Genomic DNA, 22,517 nt, shown 5'->3' on the forward strand with positions numbered 1-22,517 from the left:
AATCTGACGGTCATCTCTGTTAAGTATCCCAGAACTTCCAAAGATGTTGTCAACTTAGATTTGGGGTCGCTTGTTACCACAGCATAATCTATCTAGCCTATCCTGATATACATAGCAAATAAACATTTACATTCTGTAAGTCACCTCCAAACAGCCTTAAAAAGAGTGAGCCTACTGTACAAGCAGCATACTCAACAAAATTATAATTATTACCGAAATCACATGCAATCAGTACCATGTGATAACCCATTTATTTAGGCAGTTCTTGCTTTGCACAGTCCTGATGTACATGAATTTCAGTCATCATGACTTAAACAATATCAACAATGTTCAAATTTAAACCACTATGGTATATTAACTCTAATTGCATAAGTTTAAACTTCACTGCTAGCTTTTTAATCCACAATAACTATATAAAAGACATCACTATGTAAATGACAGATGTGCATCATGATTCAGTGACCAATCATGTCACTTCTTTCAAAATCTGTTGGTGATTGGACCCTGTGCATCTGCTATTAAGTTCGCATACAGACAGCAAAGTATGCAGTTGTGTCACCTGCTTGTCTTCCAGGGAACTTGTCAACAAAGATGAAGTTCAGTAAAGAAATTAAAAGTGATAATGCTATAAGTGAAATCTAAATCAGCTGCAAAGGGAGTAATAGAAGAAACAGCTGACCATGGAAATGTTGACACCCTACCATTTGAGAAAACCTAGATATGCAACCAATGGAACTCAGTGAAGGCAAACTTATCGACATAAATGAAGAAAGTGATTGTGACAGAAAGGATGAATTTGTCCCAGAGAAAGTGATGCCTGCAAAATATTTGACATTTAAAGAATTTTCAGAGATATTTCATGACACTGAAAGCACAAAGGATAAAATGTTGGAAGTTGATCCAAACTTAGAAAACAGTATGACAATTCTCCAAGGCATAAAAAGATGCTCCCTTCTGTAGTGTAAGTTATATGACAAGCATGAAGAAGAAGGCAAGCATGGTTTAAACTAATCCTGGTAAGTTTTCACAAAAAATAAAACACTTTAATTCTCAGTATTTCTAATCCTTTAGATTATAGTGCACTAAAAAATATTAGTTTTACTCTGTTTCATTTCCTATGTATTTATAACCAACAGAGAGTTTGTAATGTTTAACAAAAATTTTAAAGATAATGGAACAATCCTAATTTTCCCATTGATTATTAAAATCATTTTGTACAGTTTCAACTTGCATTATTTTTATGGTCCTGCATGACCATGCAAAGCAAGAACGGCCTGCATCATCTTGGATCTGCATCTCTAGAAATCTTTCAAGTGCTTGGTTTACATACACATACACCCAAGAGCTTGGTAACTGACATTTTACATGCCTAAAGTAGAGCGCCATTGTACTCAAAGAAATGACCCTATTTCTCATTCCAAAGAGATTGTGGAGACGAGGAAAGGATCCAGAATAGGAGCGTTATCATATCAAAAACACACTTCTATTTGGAAATTTTTAACTCTTTGCTTTTTATGTTCATTTGTGATATCAAACAGGGCATAAATGGTAGTATTGATTCCAGATTTTCCCTGCTGTCTAAAGTCCAGCCAATAACTTACTAAATAAACTACCCCTTTTATTACTTGCTAGCAGGTGGAAGAGAAACTGCATCAAATGCTTGGACTGACAAATGAATAAGTATCCGAGGGATATGTGTCATCAGCCTTCTAGCTTCAACAGAAATTAGAAATGAACCAACGAACCAAACAAAAATGGGTAGAATTGTTAGGATAGACACAGTAGATTGTATGTCACCTCACTATCAGAACACCAACCTCTGAACACCCTTTACGGGCTATATTCACGGGGTCAGACACTGAACTCATCGACTATGAGGGGCAAATAGCCAGGAGGCAGCAGTAACAGGTGGATAATCTGAGGCTATCACAAGTAGAAAGCCAATCTTCTGGCTAATAAATTTGCATTTATTTAACAGATAGTTGAGGCTCTTTTACTTTGAAAAACTAGAAAAATGGACACTCATGGAGGAGTGGTCAAAAAATAAGATCTGGATTTAACACCTTAGTAGACAAGTTCCACAAATGGAGACCCAAACATACGTCCCCATCTAACAAAATATCTTTTCAAGGACAGTGCCTATCAATATTTTGTAAACAATAGGTATTTTTTAATGAATGAATGATATGTATGAGCTTGGATGAGATGGTATGAAACAAAATCAGCAGCAAAACTAAAAGGAAACATTCTGGGTCTTTAGCTTATAGTTATCATTTTCTACTTTCTGCAAATAGCCAGAATTCTTCATTTTGTAATGTCCTTAGGAATACATTTTTTTCAACAGAAAAATGGAATAGTCACTATAGATTATATATATTCCAAATTAAAACAATGAGATGCTAGTTTTCACCTAATATATATAAATTTAAGTCTGACAATACTCTGTGTTGGTGAGGGTGTGAGGAAACAGGCCCTCTCATTTACTGGCTTTTTATGGAAGGGTAAATTAGCAGTAATCTATCAAAGTGTGTAATGCACATTCTCTCTGGCTAGTAATTCCACTGTTAAGAATTTATCCTATAGATATAATGACACAGCATGCAAACATATATTTACAAGAACATTTGTTGTACCACTATTTGTAATAAGGAAGATCTGAAATAATTTAAATGACCCATATTCATAGGGGATTATTTACAAAATAATAGTGTATCCATAGTTTGGGGGTACAATGCTGCTTTTTTAAAAAAAATAAGGGAATCTTTCCAAGATATATTAGATAAAAAAGGATAGTTTGCATAATACGAACCCATTTGTGTAAAGCATATAAATAAAAATGCAGAGAATGTTTGCGAAAGAACACGTAAGAGACTTAACGATGATTATCTTTGTAAGAGGGAATGGAGTTAATGGAGGAAGCTATTTTTCCTGTTGTATTTATCATGGTTAATCTCAACTATTACTTTTATATGACTAGTAATTAACACAGATTACATTAGGAAGAGAAATAATGTAAGTTGCAGATACTCACAAAGACTGACAGCACCCAATACAATTACCAAACCTGTCCTAATGGGTCTTAATGAGTCTAAGGCAGAGGCATATCAAGGTAGTAACAGCCATTAAAATAAGCAACTGTGTGGCACTTTAAAAATTTTTCGTAGTAGTCATTGCAGTGATTTTCTTCCCACAAGTGCAGCGACTATATGAGTAGACAGATTGGTGTTGATATTCCAATTCTTCAGAAGAAAACAGCCTGAGAAATTTAGTAATTTACCCTTATTCCAGAAGTGCATTTCCAATTGCCTGCCAAGAATTTCTAGCTAGAGGTGTTGCTGAGCCTTCAATACTCTATTGTATATTTGAAAGTTGCTAGGAGAGTGTATCTTTAAAGTTCTCGACACACACGAAAAATTTTAACTATGTGATAGGATGGATGCATTAACTAAATTTACTGTGGGAATCGTTTCATAATAAATTCATATATCAAGTCATTATGTTGTATACCTTAAACTTATATAATGTATGTCAATTATATCTCAATAAAGCTGGAAAAATAAAAGCAAACTTAATATATTTTAAACCAACGTTCTTTAAACTGGTGTATGCTTATACCTGTCTGTACAGGAAGACTTTCCAAGGGATGTGTGGGCAAGATTAAATGGAATCAATTTCAAGATCCTCAATTTCCAATGATTATTCTTTTTCAAAAGTCACCTGCTTGGGTAAGGATTTGCAGTAATCCTTTCCATGCTCTTTTTCTTAAGTCAGCTTTTCCAATGCTTGTTATTGTACATATGTTTGTGTATGTATGTGTGTATATGTGTGACAAAAGGTTTGTATCTACAATATATAACAAACTTTTATAAATCAATAAGTACAAGATATAAAACCAAATATGAAAAATGAGGAAAAGACTTGAACAGGCATTTCACAAAAAGAAGATATCCAAAAGCCAGTAAGCATACATAAAGGTGACTGATTTCACTTGTAACTCAGGAAATGCAGATCACAATAAAATACCATTATATATCTACCAGAGTATCAAATTAAAAATATTGATAATAACAAGCACTAGAGAAGATAGGGTGCAAAACTAGAACTCTGACACCTTGATAATGAGTGGTACAAACACTTTGGAAAAGGGAACAAAGGAACTTTCGGGTGGCAGGGGGGACCAAGGAGAAAACTCACATAAATTCAGCTGTGATCATGGTACTTCAGTGCCTTTGAGTAGCCATCCATTGTAAAAATAAGTCAGATATAAGGTCCTCTCTATGGTAAGCCAAGGTCTAGAGCAAAAGAGCTCTATCTGTCTTTACAGCTTAATTTCCCACTACTTCCCTAATGTCTTCTATGGTTCTTGAAAAACAGAGAGACTTCATATTCTCTGAATATACTCCCTTTTTTTTCCTGTTTCTATATCTTTGTAAAGTTCTTTCTATCCAGAATCCCCTTCCTTCCTACCATGACTCCAACATTAATTTCTACTTTTACCCACTCTTTTAGAGTCAGATCACATATTTCACTTTAAGTAGTTTTTGTAATCCCCTGAAGGGAATAATAGCTCTCTTCTTGAAAATCTAATAGTACTACTACCATATTATATACCCTATATAAAATATGTATGTTTATTTTGAGTATATATTTATATATTTCATAGAATATATTTTACTATATGCTATATGTAATATGCAGAGTATATTTTTATACATTTATTTAAAATATATACATAACACACACATTATATACTCATTCTCTGCCTGTTTTTGTCTTAAACCCTCTACGAGGCTGTGGAGAACCTGTGGGCTGAGACTGTACCAGACTCATCCTGTGTCCTCCACAGCACATAGTAGTTATTCAACAAATATTCATTAAATTGTTAAGTATATATCGATCATTGAATATTGAATAAATTCCCAAGGTTCCTAGTTCATGAGCTGCTTCTTAACATAATTTTTATAAAAACTTTCTTTAAACAGGACCTCAACAGCATATTCATATACATAAGATAATTCAGAATTTAAAAATAACTAAAGATAGTAAAATAAAGATAATCATATTAACATATTTAGGATGAAAATATAAATTAGGAAAAAAAACAACAATTAGGCATCAGGAAATTTTCATTTTCTTTTGTAGAGTGTATACATTCAGGCTAAAGGTCAAAAGCTAATGACCAAAACATGAATAATAATTTTTAAATTAACAAACAAGGGCATTGTTCACATATCAGGAAAGACTGTTCTGAAATTAGACCCTACGCACCTTGATTACAAGTGCCTTTGCAAAGTGTGACGACAATAAAGCAAAGTACACTGTAATCTGTGGTAAATTACTCAAGGGGAGAGACTGTGTTTTATTCATCTGTGTACCCTTGTAGTGCCAGATGGATTAAAATTAAAAGATACTTGTAAAAATCAATATAGACATTTAAATGACGTGTCCCATTTAAAATAAGCCACCTTACAAGGCTGAGACATTATAACAATAATTTTCTTCATTTCAAAGAGCATACAATCGGTCTTCACTATTTATGACAGGAAGTTAAAATTCTAGTCTGAGATTTGAGTTCCCTCACAATTTTCTTTCGTTTTCTAAAAGTCTCATTTCCCACTTCTTTCCTTCGAGCATCTTATCTGCCAGTCAAATTGAACTTCCTGATTTCACACTTGCTTGCCTCTGTACCTCTGGTCATTTGGCAATATCTTATGTCATTTATCATTTTCTTCCTCACATTGTAACTTACATAGCTTATTTCCCGTAGTAGATTGTGAGTTCCTTAAGTCAGAGACTATGTCCTATATGACTGTAACTATATTTTATTACCTAGCACAGGGTCCTGGCACATGGTAGGCACGAAAAAAAAAAATCTGCTGAAGAAATCACTGAGCGTATGAACTCAAATCTGGAAACAAGTTTTTGACAAACCATAGAAGAAAAATGTTTCCTTAATTTATAGCAGGATTCTCAAATATAAACAGGCACTAAAATACCTGGGAAACTCATTTAAAATGCAAATTCTTGGTGTTAGTTGTCATGAGGGGACTTGAAGGAATCCCAAGAGGCAACTATAATTATCTAATGAGAAGAAATAAACTCCTGAAACACTGCTGAGAGTAAAGAGGGCAAAACGGAAGAAACAGACACAAGAGGATAACAGGCACACTCCTGGCAATGGGAGTCATCCTCAAACTCTTCCTTGGTAAGAAAGTCATTTCTTGGCTGTTTTTCCTTACATCTAATCTCTGACTTTTGAAATCAAGATGACAATGTGTTTAATTTAAGTTCCATTCACTTCAATGTACAGAGAGAAATAACGATTATTTTTCTCATAATACTCTAGATATGATCCATATTTCAAAATGCACAATACATAGGTTAAACTATAGAAACTTTTTATGTGATAAAGTTCTTTGAAAAAAAAATGATACTAAGTGTTAGATATTGCAAAAGATACTCTCTGGTTATAAAGCAGCAAGGCACTGAGAGAACTAACATGTTCTCTTTAGATTACTTCAAACAGAGGATGTGAATTATAGGAAGTAAGACTTCAAGTGGTTAAGAAGAAAAGAGTTTTGCCTTTTAGAAGTTCATAAAATGCTTGTATTCTAAACTTCATACACGGAACTCCTTAGGATAGTCTGATATAGTACATGCTATCTGTCACTTCTCTATCCATTTGGCAAAGACTACATAGAGACAAATGTTACAGAGGCTCAAAAATGGAGACTTCTGGAAAAATGACCAAAGCCAGAAATAAAGCTGTACTAATTGGAACACAAATAATTAAACGGCCAAACCCGAATGTTGTGTGATGCTGAAATGAGAGATTTCTAAGGCACACCATCTGTTTTACAGTTCTTGATTCTGCTGTACTACAAATCTACTCAGTACAGTTTTGCAGTGATCTATCTAGCTGCTAGCTTATTTGCACAATTACTTTAGGCCAGAAATACTTATTGCACAGAATCATTTGAGATAGCAACACATTCATAGAAGAGGGCAGATATAACGCACATTTTTGAGTGAAGACTATTTTTCTAGGCCTTGGAGAGAAAAAAAAAATATTATTCAAAGAAATGATTAGAAATTACCAAAGGAAAATTACAGAATTTAAAAGAGTGATATCACTATAAATTTATGGTATCTAAACTTATCTGGGCCTTCAGGGTCACCATGAACCTCTCTGTTGGCCAGTCTAGTGGAAACTTCTCATTCTCGTCTTAACCTCTCAGGAGCATTTACCTGAGAGTTGACTGCTCTTGCTTTCTCATATAATTTTCTCACTTAACTTCCCCGGCATCACTCTCGTAATTTTCCTCCTTCCTCATTAGCTATTCCTTCTCAGCTTCCCTTGCTAGCTTCTCCTCTTCTAAATGCTGTAGTATGTAAAGGCAGGGTGCTGGGGCCTCTTCTCCTTTCTATCTGTATTTTCTTCCTAATTTATCTCTTCAGCCCAATAGCTTTAAATGGCATCCATATACTCATGATTCGCAAATTGATATTTCCAGCTCAGACTTCTCCAGCTCCAGATTCATATATTCAATTACTTATTTGTTATCTCCACTTGGATGTTACACAGACATCTCAAACTTAGCATACCTAAGTTTGAGATATGGGACTCTTGATTCACCACCCTTCCCCCAGAAAAAATGTCTATTTTTCCTCTAGTTTGCCACATCTCGGTAAATGGCACCAAGTAAAATCTAGACGTCATCCTTGATTCCTTCATTATCCTCATCCCTCATCTAATCCATCACCAAGTCCTGTCAATCATATCTAAAAAATATATCCCATTTATTTCTCTTCAACTCTACTGCTATCATCCTGTCCAAGCCACCACCATCTCTCAACAATACTACCACAATGTAAGCACATCTCTCCAGTACCTAACGCAGTGTCTAGCAAGTAATAGATGCAAAATAATTTTTTTCATAGATGATTATTGCTTAGCAATATTCTGATGTATCTTTAGAAACATGCAGTCTCAGTAATCTGACATTTTCTGAGATACCTACAGACTTATTCATTTATGGAATCATTCACTCATTCAGCAATTATTTATTGAGTATTATATTAATTGGTATTAGGTTCACCTGCATATTCTACAGTTTCTTAAAGATGACAGAAGTTTGTTTCCTACTCAAATAGAGGTAGGCAGTCAAGGGCTGGCATGGCAGCTCTGTGAGCTAAGAGTCCTGGTTCCTTTTATCTTGCTGCTCTGCCATCCTCAGCTTACGGATTCCACTTTATGGTCTATTTCGACTGCTCAAACTCCAGCCATCACATCTGCATTCCAGTCACCAGGAAAGAAGACAGGCATGAAGAATGCCATACCCCCTCCATTTAAGGACACATCCCAGAAATTGCTCTTACTTCCACTTGGATCTCATTGACCATGACAATAACTAGCAAAGACAGGCTAATTAGCAAAGAATACTAGATAGCAATGTGTATAGCTAGAAGTCAGGATCCTCATTGCCATGAAGAAAAGAACAGATATTGAGAGGTAAGTAGCAGCCTCTTCCAAAGTTCCCACTGCAACCAGGTAATGTTATGGGTACAGGGATATAAAGATCAGTAAGACACGGGATCTATGCTCAAAGTATTTAGTCTAATGGGAAAAAGCAATAAGTAAATGAATAGTTACCAAGATTTCAGCCACTATTAGGAGACGTTGGCTTTTCTGAGTACCCAAAGATTTCTTGCATCCAGAGAGTTAAAGAGAAGTAGATGGTTCTAGTGCTTTATATCACTAAACTATACTGACTCTTCAGTATTCCACAGTTTTAATAATAGACATTTCTCAGCTCTGTTCTACTGGATTTGAGACATTCAGGACAGGAAGCCAAGCAAAGTTCATTCAAACCTCTATAAATATATATAAACAACTGTGGTAATAGTTTTAACAGTCTGAAAATACACATTACAGAAATGTGTCATGATTCAATAATTTCTTTAACTTTTCAGAAAGATGAGAAAAATTGACTACTCTAAGAAGACTATGCATAAACTGCAAAGCTGAATGAAAAGAAATAAGCAATTGTAGCATGTCAAAAAGGAAAAAAAGAAGTAATACTGTAACTTACTGTTATCCACTGGTTATCTAGTAGTTCCTTAGCTGTGATTCTGTGAGCAGGATCAACTTTCATAAGTTGTTTCAGAACACTTTTAGCTGCGAATAAAGGAAAATCCCGAAAATCTTATTTATCTCAACTAAAATTAATATCATACATCTTCCAATTTATTTAGAATAAGGTCTATATGACATGAAGAAAAGATGCGAGTTATAAAATAAGTATCAGTATAAATGGTTAAGAAATAAAATTAAGTCTTACAGTGAGGTTTTATTGCCTGGATTTCCTGGTTTATATTCTACAGTAAAAATTAACTAGATGATCAGCAAATTTCCTTTTCAATTTTTATTATGTATTTTCTGTTTGGGGCGGAAGTTTGGACTATTAAAATCGGAGTGAAGATATTACCATTTCCACAAGTAAATAGTGTTTATTTCTACAAGTGAAATTAATGACCAAAGAGAGATTTAAAGTATTTGAATTACTAGTAATTTTATTATGTTACCTATATTTGCTTTACTAAATAATAACAAACCTATATTTACCACTATCACTTATGGAATCCCAGACTGCACCGTCAAAATGTAGTTCTCCTTTTCTTATTAGCTCAAAAAGCTTCTCTTCGGAGCTTGCCAAAAAGGGTGGTTCTCCACAAAATCTACAACAAAGACAATCGTTTTGTTTAGACTTTTTGAAAATCGAAATAAGGCTATTAAAAATTAAGTTTCCACAGGACTTGGAAGTAGTGGTGCTACATATTTAAGTAAAGTGTAGGAAAAAGGATAGAAATGAAGACACTGAAATTGTTAAAGATTTTGCTTACTTTGGTTCAGTCATCAAATCAAATGGAGACTGCATCCAAGATATCTAGAGAGGGCTGAGACTTGGAAGGGCAGCGATGGAAAAATTAGAAAGGTCATCAAGAGCACAGATGCGTATTAGAGATCAAGGCCAAGCTCATCCACATTCTCCTATTCCAAATTACTATGTATGGATGTGAAAGTTGAACAGTGAAGAAGGCTGACAGGAAAAAACTTGATTTATTGGAAATATGGTGTTGGACAAGAGCTCTATGAATACCCTGGACCGCCAGAAAGATGAACAAGTGGGTCCTAGAGGAAATTAAGACTGTAACATTGCTGAAGGCAAAAATGGCAAAACTGAGGCTGTCCTATTTTAGTCACATCATGAGAAGGCAGAGTTCTTTGGGGGGTGATGAGGGGGGAACAATAATGCTGGGAAAAATGGAAGGCAGCAGGAAAAGAGGGAAATCAAATACGAGATAGACTGACTCCATAAAGAAGCCATATGCATGAATTTACAGGAGCTGAGTGGGGCTGTCAAGGACAGGACATCATGGACATCACTCATTTACAGGGTCTCCAGGAGTCAGAGCCGATTCAATGGCAAATAATACACATACACAGGAAGAGGTAGGTACCTCTCTGGATGTAGAAATCGGGTTTTGCAAGATCAGTTTTAGGCTCTTGCATACATAGAAACCTCTAGATCTGCAAATGACCCAAAGCTCTTCCAGGTGGGGAAATACTTAAGTGGCCTTAAAATTCAGGATGGTGTTGCAGATAATAGAGGCGATATTCTTCATTGTGAGCAAGGGTAAGGTAATGCCTACAGCACATAATCCCAACTAAACTTATGGAAAAATATACTGAGCCATCAGACTCTAATGAGAGTTATCAGAGTCTAACTGATCATATAAGAGCTTTACCCAAGGTAAAATACTATAAAAATGTTAGTAAGATTAAACCAAGAATAACCCTGGGAATGTCTATGGCCCTGAGTCAAAGCCGAAAATCCATAAAATGACAACTCTTCAAAAATAGTATACAAAATACAGAAGGTCTGGATAAGGAAAATCGGATGATGATTTGATCTTTCAGTCTGGAAGGGTGAAAGCTAAGTATATATAACGACCAACATCAGTAAAACCATGTATAAGGTAAACATGGGCTTATTTGCACATTCTATAACATGTGGACCATGTGTCTTTTAAAAGTTAAGTACTGTACTACATGGAAGACCATGGCAAGTCTGTGCTTCTGTAGGTAATCCAGTCCAAAAGCTATAAAAGCATGGTTGAAAGCAGAGTTCAATTCTTCATAGTACATTCTCAACAAATGTTAGCCACCACCATTATTTCAACCCTGACCTCTGAGGACAACCCTGTATACAACAACCAGATTTTCCCAATGAAAAACAGACAGAGGTTGGACCTGGGCTGTCAAAGAGGCAACTCTGTATGTCTATTCTTCAACTCTCAAGATTGTATTTTTCCACTTTATTGCTGAAAGCATAAAACAGCATAATTACACTATACTTCACATGTGCTGGTCTACTATGTACGTAAGTATAAGGATCTTTAAGTCTCTTAATTGTTACATTTCTACCAATATTTTTAGCTATATTTTTCTTTAAGTTCTTTAAAAATCTTCCCCATGAACATTTTCTAAATTTTAAGTTTGATAAATGTTTCACATGAAAATGATGATGGTGATGACAATTTTCCTAGGGAAAAAAAGTTGTTTTCATCCTAGTAGTTTATTAAATTAGGTTGGACAATATAGCTTTTCATTTACCAATAGGTTCTTATTAAGAGATAGGTATTTATCGAATTGTTCTGAAAATTCTTACTTTAATGCTTTTTACTTCTCCAGCTCATTCTGACCCTCCTCTCTCTGATCTTGCTTGCCTCACTATCATTTACTTTTAAAATGCAATTTTAAAAAAAGCCAGAAAAATGGTCTTATGGACAATTATTATCCATTGTAACAAGTATAGGCTAGCAAAAGCCCAGCTCACTGAGTCTGTTAATAACCAGCAATATGCACATCCACCAATTTCTTAGCTGTTCCTGCCTTGCTTGACTAGCATGCAACTATAGCTTAAGGGCTATGTTGAAAAAAATCCACTGTTTTTCTGTCCATTGCAATTTTACATACACAAGAATTTATCTAATGGTTGGTCAATCAGCAGCACGTGAAATTTTATGACAGCAATTTTCTGCACATCCAAGAAAAGGGAATCCAAGACATGAAAAATGCCTCTTAAAGCTTTCCTATTATTTTCCGTTGCATTCATAGGAATCAAAACAGCAGAGGATATACCCATAAAGAGTATTTATGTTAATTTCACCTTGAGAAAGTATGTTATCATTGTCCAATTAAATAGAAATGAATCAGGAGGAGTAACTGATAACCAAGAAAATAAACCCCCTGCAGAAGGTAATATGTTTGTGCCCTCAGTGAAGGAAATTACCTCTAAGACCACTGGGCTCAGGCAAATTAATGAATAGGCACTGATTAGCTAAGTAAGAGTCTACTGTAAAGAAAAAACAATGTCATTAGATGATATGCAGCCATGCTCTGAAGCAGAAAAAATAAAATTATATCTTTAAGAGAAAAAATTTCTAGCATATTAATATATTATCACTTTCCTTAACATCAAATTCATACTAAGAAGGCAGCAAACATAGGAACTGTGTAATATTAGATTACACATATTATATTTGACTTATGTTGTGTAGAAAGTCGTGAGCGTATAAAACACAATTTAAAATGTTATATTTTTAATTAAAGACTAAGGCTCAGAATTTTTACAATATGATTCTAAGCAGCACAAAATAATGATCAAAACTTTGTGAGTTCATTTATACTTTATGCAATCTAAGCAGTTGATATATGTTGACCATCTGAGTTACAGCTATAATCACATCATCCAATATCTACTGCCTGTGTATTCCATTTTGCAAAACTGTGAAAATGTAACTACTGTGATGTCAATATTTAGAAATGATCTAGAAGAGGTAGTGCACAGTGAAATCTTCAATGTGACTATAAAACTAATGTTGCAGCAACATAAAAATGTTCATATTTACCAAGAGGCAGAAGAATGGTCACTAACTTTTCAGAATACCTCTTAGAAAATTCACTTTAATTCAATTTAACAAACATATATTGAGCACTGACTCGATGCCTACTATTGTTCCAGGTACCGGAGATGTAAAGATGAATAAGATCTCCATTCTTCAAGGAATTTAGAGCAAGGAAAATATACATAATACACATAATACAACAATTATAATATTGTAATCTAGTTTTTAAAAGTGCTATGAGAACACTGAAAAGTGAACAATTAATTATATCAAATTTATGCATGTGCAAACCTTCTTGTTTGGATATTTTATTATTTTGTTTTTCTTTCAATGTGACTGTTTTGCATGCATTTTTGTATGTTGCCTTAAATCCTCTGGGGAAGATTATAATAAATGTAGTAACTCTGCTGAGGTAGAGTAGGAGTTGGGGAAATAGCGGTGTTAATGTTTGACCTGGTTGCACCCAGGAGAGAGGTTAGTAGAAAAGTAAAAGAACATTCTAGGCAGAAGGAACTGCATGAGCAAAGACCCAGAGGAAAGCGATACAGGGATCCGGGGCTGAACCTCCATCTAGTTAGTGCGCATTCCTTACATATGCCCTGTCCACAGAGTAGCTCCTGTGCCAGGTTCCGGCACCTCCTTCTACCTGATGAGCTGTTAGTGATTCTCTTGAGAAAATACAAAGAAGCTTGGTTTGCAGCAAAGGACCAGGGAGGTTTTAAGGCAAGTTTTTCACTTTGCTCAGATCATCCAGTGCCTTGTAGTATTTACAGATCAATGAAAAGTGAAGCTGAAAGTTTTAACTTTATAGTATTAAAAAAAAAAAAAATACTTGATGGGTACACCTGACAACTAATAAGAGAGCCTTCAGTGACTTCCCAATTGCTTTTCAGTCACTTTTTTAAAACTATATTGTTTATTTAATTTAAAAATCTATGTGATTCTACTATTAGAAACCATCCATTTTAAAGTGTACATTTAGCAGGCTACTTACAAAATGTACATTATGACACCTATGCTCCAAATGTCACACTGCTGGCTATAGTCGTGGGCATTGATAACTTCGGGGGCTGCCAAACAAGCAGAAATAAAATAATATTAATAATACAATAAATGACTTCTAAATGCTTAAACACGAAGCATGAAAAATGTGCTGATGTGCTGTAATTTATTCCCCCACAGGGAAAAAGAGAATCAACAGCAGATGTTGAATGAATAATGTACAGGCCTTAACAATTGATGTCACCGTATCCTCACTCCTGTCATTTAGCTTCTAATGAAACGACGGCACAAACTGTGTAACTAAATGTATGACTACTCTTCATTCTTTTGAAACTGTTAAGAAATGATTTTGTTAGGATTTTGTTGTAGAAGACAACAATACCTCAGTTCTTTTCCAAAACTAGAATTGAATACATGCCTTAAGTAGATACATTTTAAAGGAAACCAAATATGTGGAAATTTGGATTCACAGAAAAACTAAGATAAATAGTTACAAATCACTTTAGTAAAGTAATAATAATATCGCAGCATGCCTATGAGAATATGAATTCTTTTTCACGTTTTCTAAATGAGAACACTAAGACAGAGAGCTCCTACAACATAACTGCATCGAAAAGCCAGTCAGTCACAGGATAAGGACTAGGAACCAGGGACTCCTGACTCCCCAACTCTGATTTTGAATAGTTTACAACATATTCAAAATCTTTCAAAGTTGAACTTTTTTTTTTAACTTTAAGGTAGCACATTTTCTAATGATTATATTTTTTATATTGACTGGCTTTTAAGAGAGTCACATATGATATTCAAGACCATATCTATTTTACCTCTACAGCAAGGGATCACATATCTTTCTTTAAGGAAAAAGAAAGAATAAAACAATTATAAACATAAAAATAAAATATATGTATATTATATATGTATATATTTCAATAGAACTTTAAAATTTACTAAGTACTTTTGTATCAATTATCTTATTTGTATAAATTATGTTAAGGATCATGTGAGATGGGTATGTAGGCATTTGACTCAGTAAGGACACTAAGGTTCAGATATATTAAATGCCTTGCTTAAAGTTACAAAGGCGTTTTTATTTTAGAAAACAGTTTCAGTCTTCCCATCTACACACACCACACCACCACCCACACACACACACACACACTCTCTCTCTCTCTCTCTCTCTCTCTCTCCTTTTAAAACTAATAAAAGCAAATGGAATTTCATTTCCTCTGCCTATTGTTAACAGAACTAAAAAGCAACAAAAAGGAGTCCAAAGGTAAACTGAAGAATAAGAAAAGGCTCAACTATGGATAATTAAACTGAATAATTTGTCTCCAAAGTATTGAAAATTAATCTTTTCCTTTAAGCAATTTCTTGTATTATTTAACTCTACTTAAACTCTTTAAATACTAAATCATTAAAGTTCAAGTTATTCTATGGCCACATGTCTAAAATTTACCACAAAGGTAAATTTTAGGATTAGGTGCCATGAAGGATCTCCATATTGGTGCATCATACACACAGCAGGGCCCCAAATTCCTGGTCCTCACTCTTTCAGAGTCATCTTAATTATCAGGGGCATTTCTGCTGTACTGTCATCACAGCTCTCATAGGGAGGCAGAGGCCAAAATAACTGTGCCAGGGAGCCATTTAGGAAGTCAGCAAAGCTCTTCAAACCATCTGTCTTCTCTCTTGTTCTCTCGCTTGTTATCTGTGTAGACAACTAATAAGCAGGCATAAAACTCAGGGTGCTTGGATATATTTCCCCCATGTAACTACAGACCAGATGTCTTTTGCCAACAGGAGGATATGAACAGAATCTAAAGCAGCCTTTTCCCAAATAAGATAAGACAATTTCCAAACTTCATGCATCAAGTAGGCAAAAAACAAACAAACTAACTAACTAACAACTCCGTATACTCCTCGGCAATAAAAATGGGTAAACTACTGATATGTCTCAAAATCATTACATGAAACAAAAGAAGACAGACACAAAAGAACATATACTGTATGATTCAGTTTATATAAAGTTCTAGACAACCAAAACTAACCTATGGGGACAGAAACCATCAGTGGTTGCTGGAGCCTGGATGGGGGATTGACTGAGAAAGACACAAAGGAACTTTCTAGGGTGATAGAAATGTTCTGTATCTTCATTAGGATAGTGATTAAACAAATACATGCAATTCTCAAAACTCATTGAACTTTACACTTAATATCTGTGCATTTTATTGTATGTAAATCATATTTCGGTAAAGTAGATTTTTTTAAATAAATCTACTAAAAGCACAAAAAGTATTTCTCAAAGCCCTATCTTGGTAGATGACTTTAAGAACTCTCTCTTAGAAATCAAGAGAAGCAGCAAGCAAAATTAAATTAACAATATGGAGAGTCTGAATCACAAAGGTATCACAGTTGATTTAATAAACACACACAGAAATTTTTATGCTCAACAAACCAGAAATATGCATAATTTCTAAATATCCAATGCAACATTTACAGAAACAAATCATGTGTTCAATCACAAAAATTTTTTTTCTAAAAGTTGGAAAAGCTTTAAGTCACAACTGCCTACTACAACGAAGAAAACCAGACTGGAAAACCAAAAGGCTAGGAAAACTAACACACTCATTCACATGAGCATCGAACACATTCCAACTACCTATAAAATTCCAAAAGCACTTCTAAATAATTTTTGGATTAAAGAAGACTAAAACTAAAATTATAGACTATTAAGAAATGAATAACAATTTGGACACTGTATATAGCAAAAGAAATGGTTAAAGAAGTACTCAGAGGAAACCATATAGCCTTTAATGCATTCATTAGAAAATAAGAAGACTAAAATTAAATAAGTATTTAGTTTAGGAAATTAAAAAGTAAACCAAAAGAAAACTGAGCACCAAGTGCCAGGTACTGTGCTAAGTAAGCACTTTACATGTATTTTCTCATTTAATTCTCATGTCAACCTGGTAAGAAATGATTATTTCCATCTTAAATACGCCCTCTCCCCTTTCTTGTTTTATTTTTCCTCCTTAGCATTTCTAACATACCAGATATTTCAACTGTTTTTGTTAAATGTTTCTCAACATGACATTTTTACGTTTTGTTTACCATTGTATTCCCAATATCTAGACCAGTGCCTGACACAAAGAGATTCTCAAATATTTTTCATACATTAGTGACATAATCCCTATTATATGATGTAGAAATTATGACAAAAGCAATTAAGTGGTTTGCCCAGGGTTACTCAGATTCTATGTGGCAGAGCTGGAATCCTGAGTTAGCTGGGTGAGGTCAAAGGCCACATTCTGTCTTTTTAAAAATATTAGAAATCAATAGGGGGATATAACAATAGATATACAGGAGAATCTGAAAAATTAAAAGTGAACGTAATATGCATATTTATGTCAACAAAACTTAAAATCTCAATGTAATAAACAATTTTCTTAAAAAAAATCATAAAAATGATTCAAGAAGATGTGAAAAATCTGAATAAGCCAGTATAAATTGAAAACATAATAGAAACTTCATTCCCCTTCGCCCCACAAAGAGTACCAGGACCAAAAAAATTTTAGAGGGAATTTCATCAAACTAATGAATAGATAATTTCTATTACTTACATGGTTCACAAGTATATAAAAAATGAAAATGTTTTATTTAAAAAAATAGGCTACATTACCCTGACATCAAAAATGACCATGGAAATATAAAAGAAAGAAAGCTACACTCATAGATTCCAAATAAAGTAATGACAAATTGAACATAGCAGTATGTTAAACCAAGTGGAGTTTAATCCAAAAGTGGAAGAATGGTTCAATATTTTTAAGAGTGAGTAATTCAAAGAGAAAAATATATGATCATCTCAATGGGCATAAATTTGAACAGACATGTAATCCGAGAAAATATATATATATATATATATATATATATATATATATATATATATATATATGACTAATAAGTTCTTGAAAAGATGCTCAATATCATTGGTCATTAAGGTAATGCAAATTAAAAACCACAATGAGATATTACTTCATACCCACTAGAATGGCTCTAATTTAAAAAGATAGGTAATATCAAGTGTCGGCAAGGATGTGAAGAAACTGAAACTCCCATACATTGCTAGTAGGAAGGTAAAATGCTACAGATATTTTGAAAAATCATTTGGTGGTTTCTTAAAAAGTTAAACATAAATAATATATGACCCAACAGTTCTACTCCTAGGTAGCTACACAAGGAAAATGAAACCATATGTCCACATAAAAACTTGCACATGAATGTTCACAGCAACATTATTCATAATAGCCCCAAACTGGAAACGATCCACATGTCAGCTAACAAGTGGATAGACAAACTGTGGTACATTCATACAATGGACAACTGTTCAGCAATATAAAAGAACAGACTACAGATAAATGCTACAACAAGGATATCTCAAAAATATTATGCTAAGAGAAAGAAGCCAGACATAAAAGACACATGTTGCATAGTTCTATTTATATGAAATATTCAGAAAAGGTAAATCTGAGAAACAAAAAGATTAGAGAGGATAAAATGAGAATGAAACTGAGTGCAAATTGGCATGAGGCGACTTTGGGGGGTAAAATTATTTAAAAACTGGACTGTGGTGACGGTTGCACAACTCTGTATGTATGAAAAATCATTGATTCCACATGTAAGTGAAACCATATGATATTTATCTTTCTCTGACTTATTTCACTCAGCATAATAACCTCTAGGTCCATCCATGTCGTTGCAAATGGTAGGATTTCATTTTTTATGGCTGAGTAATATTCCATTGTATATATGAACCATAACTTCTTTATACAATCGTCTGCTGATGGGAACCTAAGGAACAAAAAGAACAAACTAATCGAAAACAGACTCACAAATACACAGGACAATCTGGTGACTGCCAGAGGGGAAGAGGGTTAGGGAGCTGGGAGAAAGGGGTGAAGGGTTAAAGAAATACAAATTAGTAGTTAAGAGATGGTCATGGGGATGGAGAGCATGACATGTGGAATGTAGTCAGTAGTAACGTAATGGCTAGGTGTAGAGCCAGAGTAATCGGGGGGATCGTTTCATAAACTATATAAATGTCTAACCAATATATAGTATACTTGAAACTAATAAACTAATAAAATAAAATGCATAAATATATATATAAATCATTGAATGGTACGTTTTTATGATATTTAAATTATACTTTAGTAAAGCTGTTAAAAATCACATTCAGAAAAATGGGAAACTGTTGCTTTACAAAATGTCAGTACTTTTCATGAAAAACTATTTGATGGCAATGAAACTGGATTAAAAAAAATGGAAAGAAGCAGAATACACACAATTTTATCATGAATTAACAAGAACAATAATTGTTTAGTGTCTGATTACTTAAGAGAAATAACCATAAAAAGAGGCCAAAGAAACAATAAAAACTAGAATCTTTGAAGACAAGAACTATGAGAAAAATGCTAAAACAACTGAAATTATTTGACCTAAAAGAACAAGTAGCTTGATCGGAGCCATTAAGTCATGATGGCAAAATCAAATTGTTCAAGTTTTAATCCACATTAGTTGTTCTACTTTTTTATATAGAAAAAGTAATATTAAGTCTACTAACTTACCCATATAGATAGGAGTCCCACATGTGGTTTGTAGCATGGCCTCACTCCTACCATGCTTTTTCACCGCTAAGCCAAAATCAGTCACCTAGAAGAAGAAACTCAGTCACCTGTTTTCCTGTCCTAGAGTTCACTCATTTTGAAGGTAGGACTTTATAACTGCATTTGATTCAGAGATTCTTGAAGATGGCGGGGCCTTACTTATATTACTAAAAAGACCTTGCTTTCCTTCCCCGCCCACCCCTCTTTGTGAAGAAGAAACTTGGTAAACAGAAGCTTGGTTTCTCAAATCTTGAGAAAATACCCAGGATGTTCATTGTTCATTCCTTCTAATTAAATTCACTAGTTCAATATAGAAAGTTGCATCTTGAAAAATGGCATTTAATTTTTTTCAAATAAAAAAGTAATTTTTAAAAAGTTCTTTCACTGTAAAATGCATTCTGCCCTTAGTATGCTTATTATCTATTTTTCTGATACTCAAGCTAATGTTCCAGTTTAAAACACTGTTTGTTCTAAATGCAAATCACTATCCTTGTAAGCACTCACAGAAGCTCCCCCTTTTCATAATTATTCTAAAAAACACCATCTCTGGTAAATACTTTCTTTACTGTTATTTCCTTTGTGTTTCTAGAGTGTACTAATTAAAAAACTACACTATAAAAAACTACAAGAAGCAAATTAGCAGGAAAAAATACAGTATAACTACAAATGCACTGGAGGCTTACTGCTGCCTCTGCAGTCTTTCTGCTCAGTTCAAAATCTCGGTCATTAAACATTTGGTTATTAAATATTCAGTATGTGCCCTTGGTCTTGTCTGCCAAGTTGGGACAGCCTTGGGCTGAAAGCAGAAAATAAGTTACATTTATTGATCATGCAACCAAAGATAGGCTCTTGGTCCATAGACACTGAATGCAAAGTTTCCAGTGCCTTATGGAGTAAGAAAATATTCCTGTCAACATGTGATATCACTATTCTTCTAAAGAGATTAATTAATTTCTCCAGAAGTTTCACAATTATCCCACTCGAAGCATTAAAATCTATTCAGATATCAAATACACAAAAGGTTTCACAATCCAATTCGGTTCTCTGGAGAGCATTTATTCCTTCATTCACCAAATATTAACTGAGCACATACTATGTTTCAGGCACTACTCCAAGTACCAACAGTGAATAAGACATACATAATTCCTGCCTTCATGGAGTTTACAATGGAAATATTCAAGAACATTTACTCAGGCAAAATAACAATGCTGTTGAACCTATTTATATTAATAAAGATTTAGCATCTGCAACAGAGCAAGTTATTCACAGACATTTCATTCCTAAATTAACACATTCATATATTTTGAAAGCAGCCACTAATAAAGTGCTAAGTAATAAATAATGTATCCTACCATTTATTTGACATTAAGGAACATTTAATTTGAATAAAATCTTCAAGGATAAACACTTGCCACATTAATTGTGCTTAGGACATAAATATTAATACCCAGGAAAATTTTCAGTGAGAAATACAGACTTTAGCATTAATTTAGTATCAAAGGCATAGCCAAGGTGTTTTTTTCTAAATCTGTAACGCATTTACATCAAATTACCAGGCATAATTTTGAAATTAATTAGGATTCAGAGCATCTGTTTGCTTGTTATTAACTAATGATTTAGAACTATCCAAATGAATATGTACTTTAAAAAAATCCAACAACACCACTTAACTTGTAAAATTATTCTTGTCAGTTATAACGTCTTTTGTGAATTTTTAATTTTTTTAGCACCAGACACTTATTTGCTGGCTGCTCAAAGCTTCCAAAATGTAGCTAAAAAGAGGATGTACTTTGCCACTTTGCTAGCAAACTGTTTATAGGTAAATATTTACCACCATCTCTAATATCTTACCTTTATGTTTAAGTTCATTTCATTGTTATCATCAATAAAGCTGCTTTTAACCAATATGTTTTCCAGTTTGAGATCTCTATGTACTATATCTACCAAGAAAATAAACAATAAATCAAACAAAATGAATAATGGAAAAATAATTAGAGGAGGCACAAATGCAACGAATAAATACATTTGACAAATTAATGGCCACTGTTGAAAAATTTGAGGTGGACCAACCATAATTCTACACTGTTCTATTTCCTTATATTCAAATCCATTTTCTCCACGTTTCTAACCTTACAGAGAGCCATTTTCTTTGACTTCCTCATCTCTCCTCCTTTCCCTGCTCCCCAACTGGCTGCTGCTCTTCACGGTGATGAGTGGTCTGGTGAGTATGGAAGGGGATCCTGTCCAAGGTTAGGTATTCCCAGGAGGGAGATGATTATAGTTACAAGCCTAGTAAGGTTTCCCATATCCTTAGATCTTCCAATAGAGGATTGCTTCTTTACTTCTATGCGTATGTTATTGTCAATATAAATGTTTAATATACTGCAACTTGGCTACATCTAGACAAACTACACTTACTTGAGCATATTTTTCTATGACATCAGCACACATTTTACTACTCTTTGTATTATGTTATATAATATATGTGTGTGTGTGTGTGTGTGTGTGTGTGTGTGCGCGTACGCTACAGTTGGATACAAGGCAAAATGCTTAAAAAAAACACAAAAACCCCTGAGACACAATATCTCCAGCTGAACATTTTAGACCTCAGGTATGATTTCTATGTGCATGCAAATAATCATGTACCCAACAATTCCTTTGCAAATAACTGCTTTGGTTCATTTCCAAAGCAATCATTTACCTAGACTTAAAAGATTATATGTATAATTGCTGGAAAAATGTAGTTGAATGAGCCCTGGCCTGCCATTACACCTAACCATTTATAGTTCCCTTACACAGTTCCCAGCCTATGTTTTTAGAATTTTTACTGTTTCTATTGCTCGGTTTATCTCTTCTTACATGAGTACCACATGGTTTTAA

The 22,517-nt window shown here is 34.0% G+C and overlaps 1 protein-coding gene across 1 annotated transcript in view; it reads right to left on the bottom strand.

Annotated features, from left to right (window-relative positions):
- Nucleotides 1–22,517, bottom strand: part of STK33 (serine/threonine kinase 33) — a 119,793-nt gene that overhangs the window by 16,317 nt on the left and 80,959 nt on the right. The window contains exons 6-10 of the mRNA XM_039863525.1: nucleotides 21,489–21,577; nucleotides 19,599–19,683; nucleotides 13,967–14,042; nucleotides 9,626–9,738; nucleotides 9,093–9,178 (exon numbers count right to left, since the gene is read on the bottom strand). Of these exons, the coding sequence (XP_039719459.1) occupies nucleotides 9,093–9,178; nucleotides 9,626–9,738; nucleotides 13,967–14,042; nucleotides 19,599–19,683; nucleotides 21,489–21,577 (449 nt within the window). The remainder of the gene's footprint in view (nucleotides 1–9,092; nucleotides 9,179–9,625; nucleotides 9,739–13,966; nucleotides 14,043–19,598; nucleotides 19,684–21,488; nucleotides 21,578–22,517) is intronic.

This window comes from Pteropus medius, unplaced genomic scaffold (genome assembly GCF_902729225.1).
Source record: "Pteropus medius unplaced genomic scaffold, Ma_sr-lr_union100, whole genome shotgun sequence".
NCBI classification, from domain to species: domain Eukaryota; kingdom Metazoa; phylum Chordata; class Mammalia; order Chiroptera; family Pteropodidae; genus Pteropus; species Pteropus medius.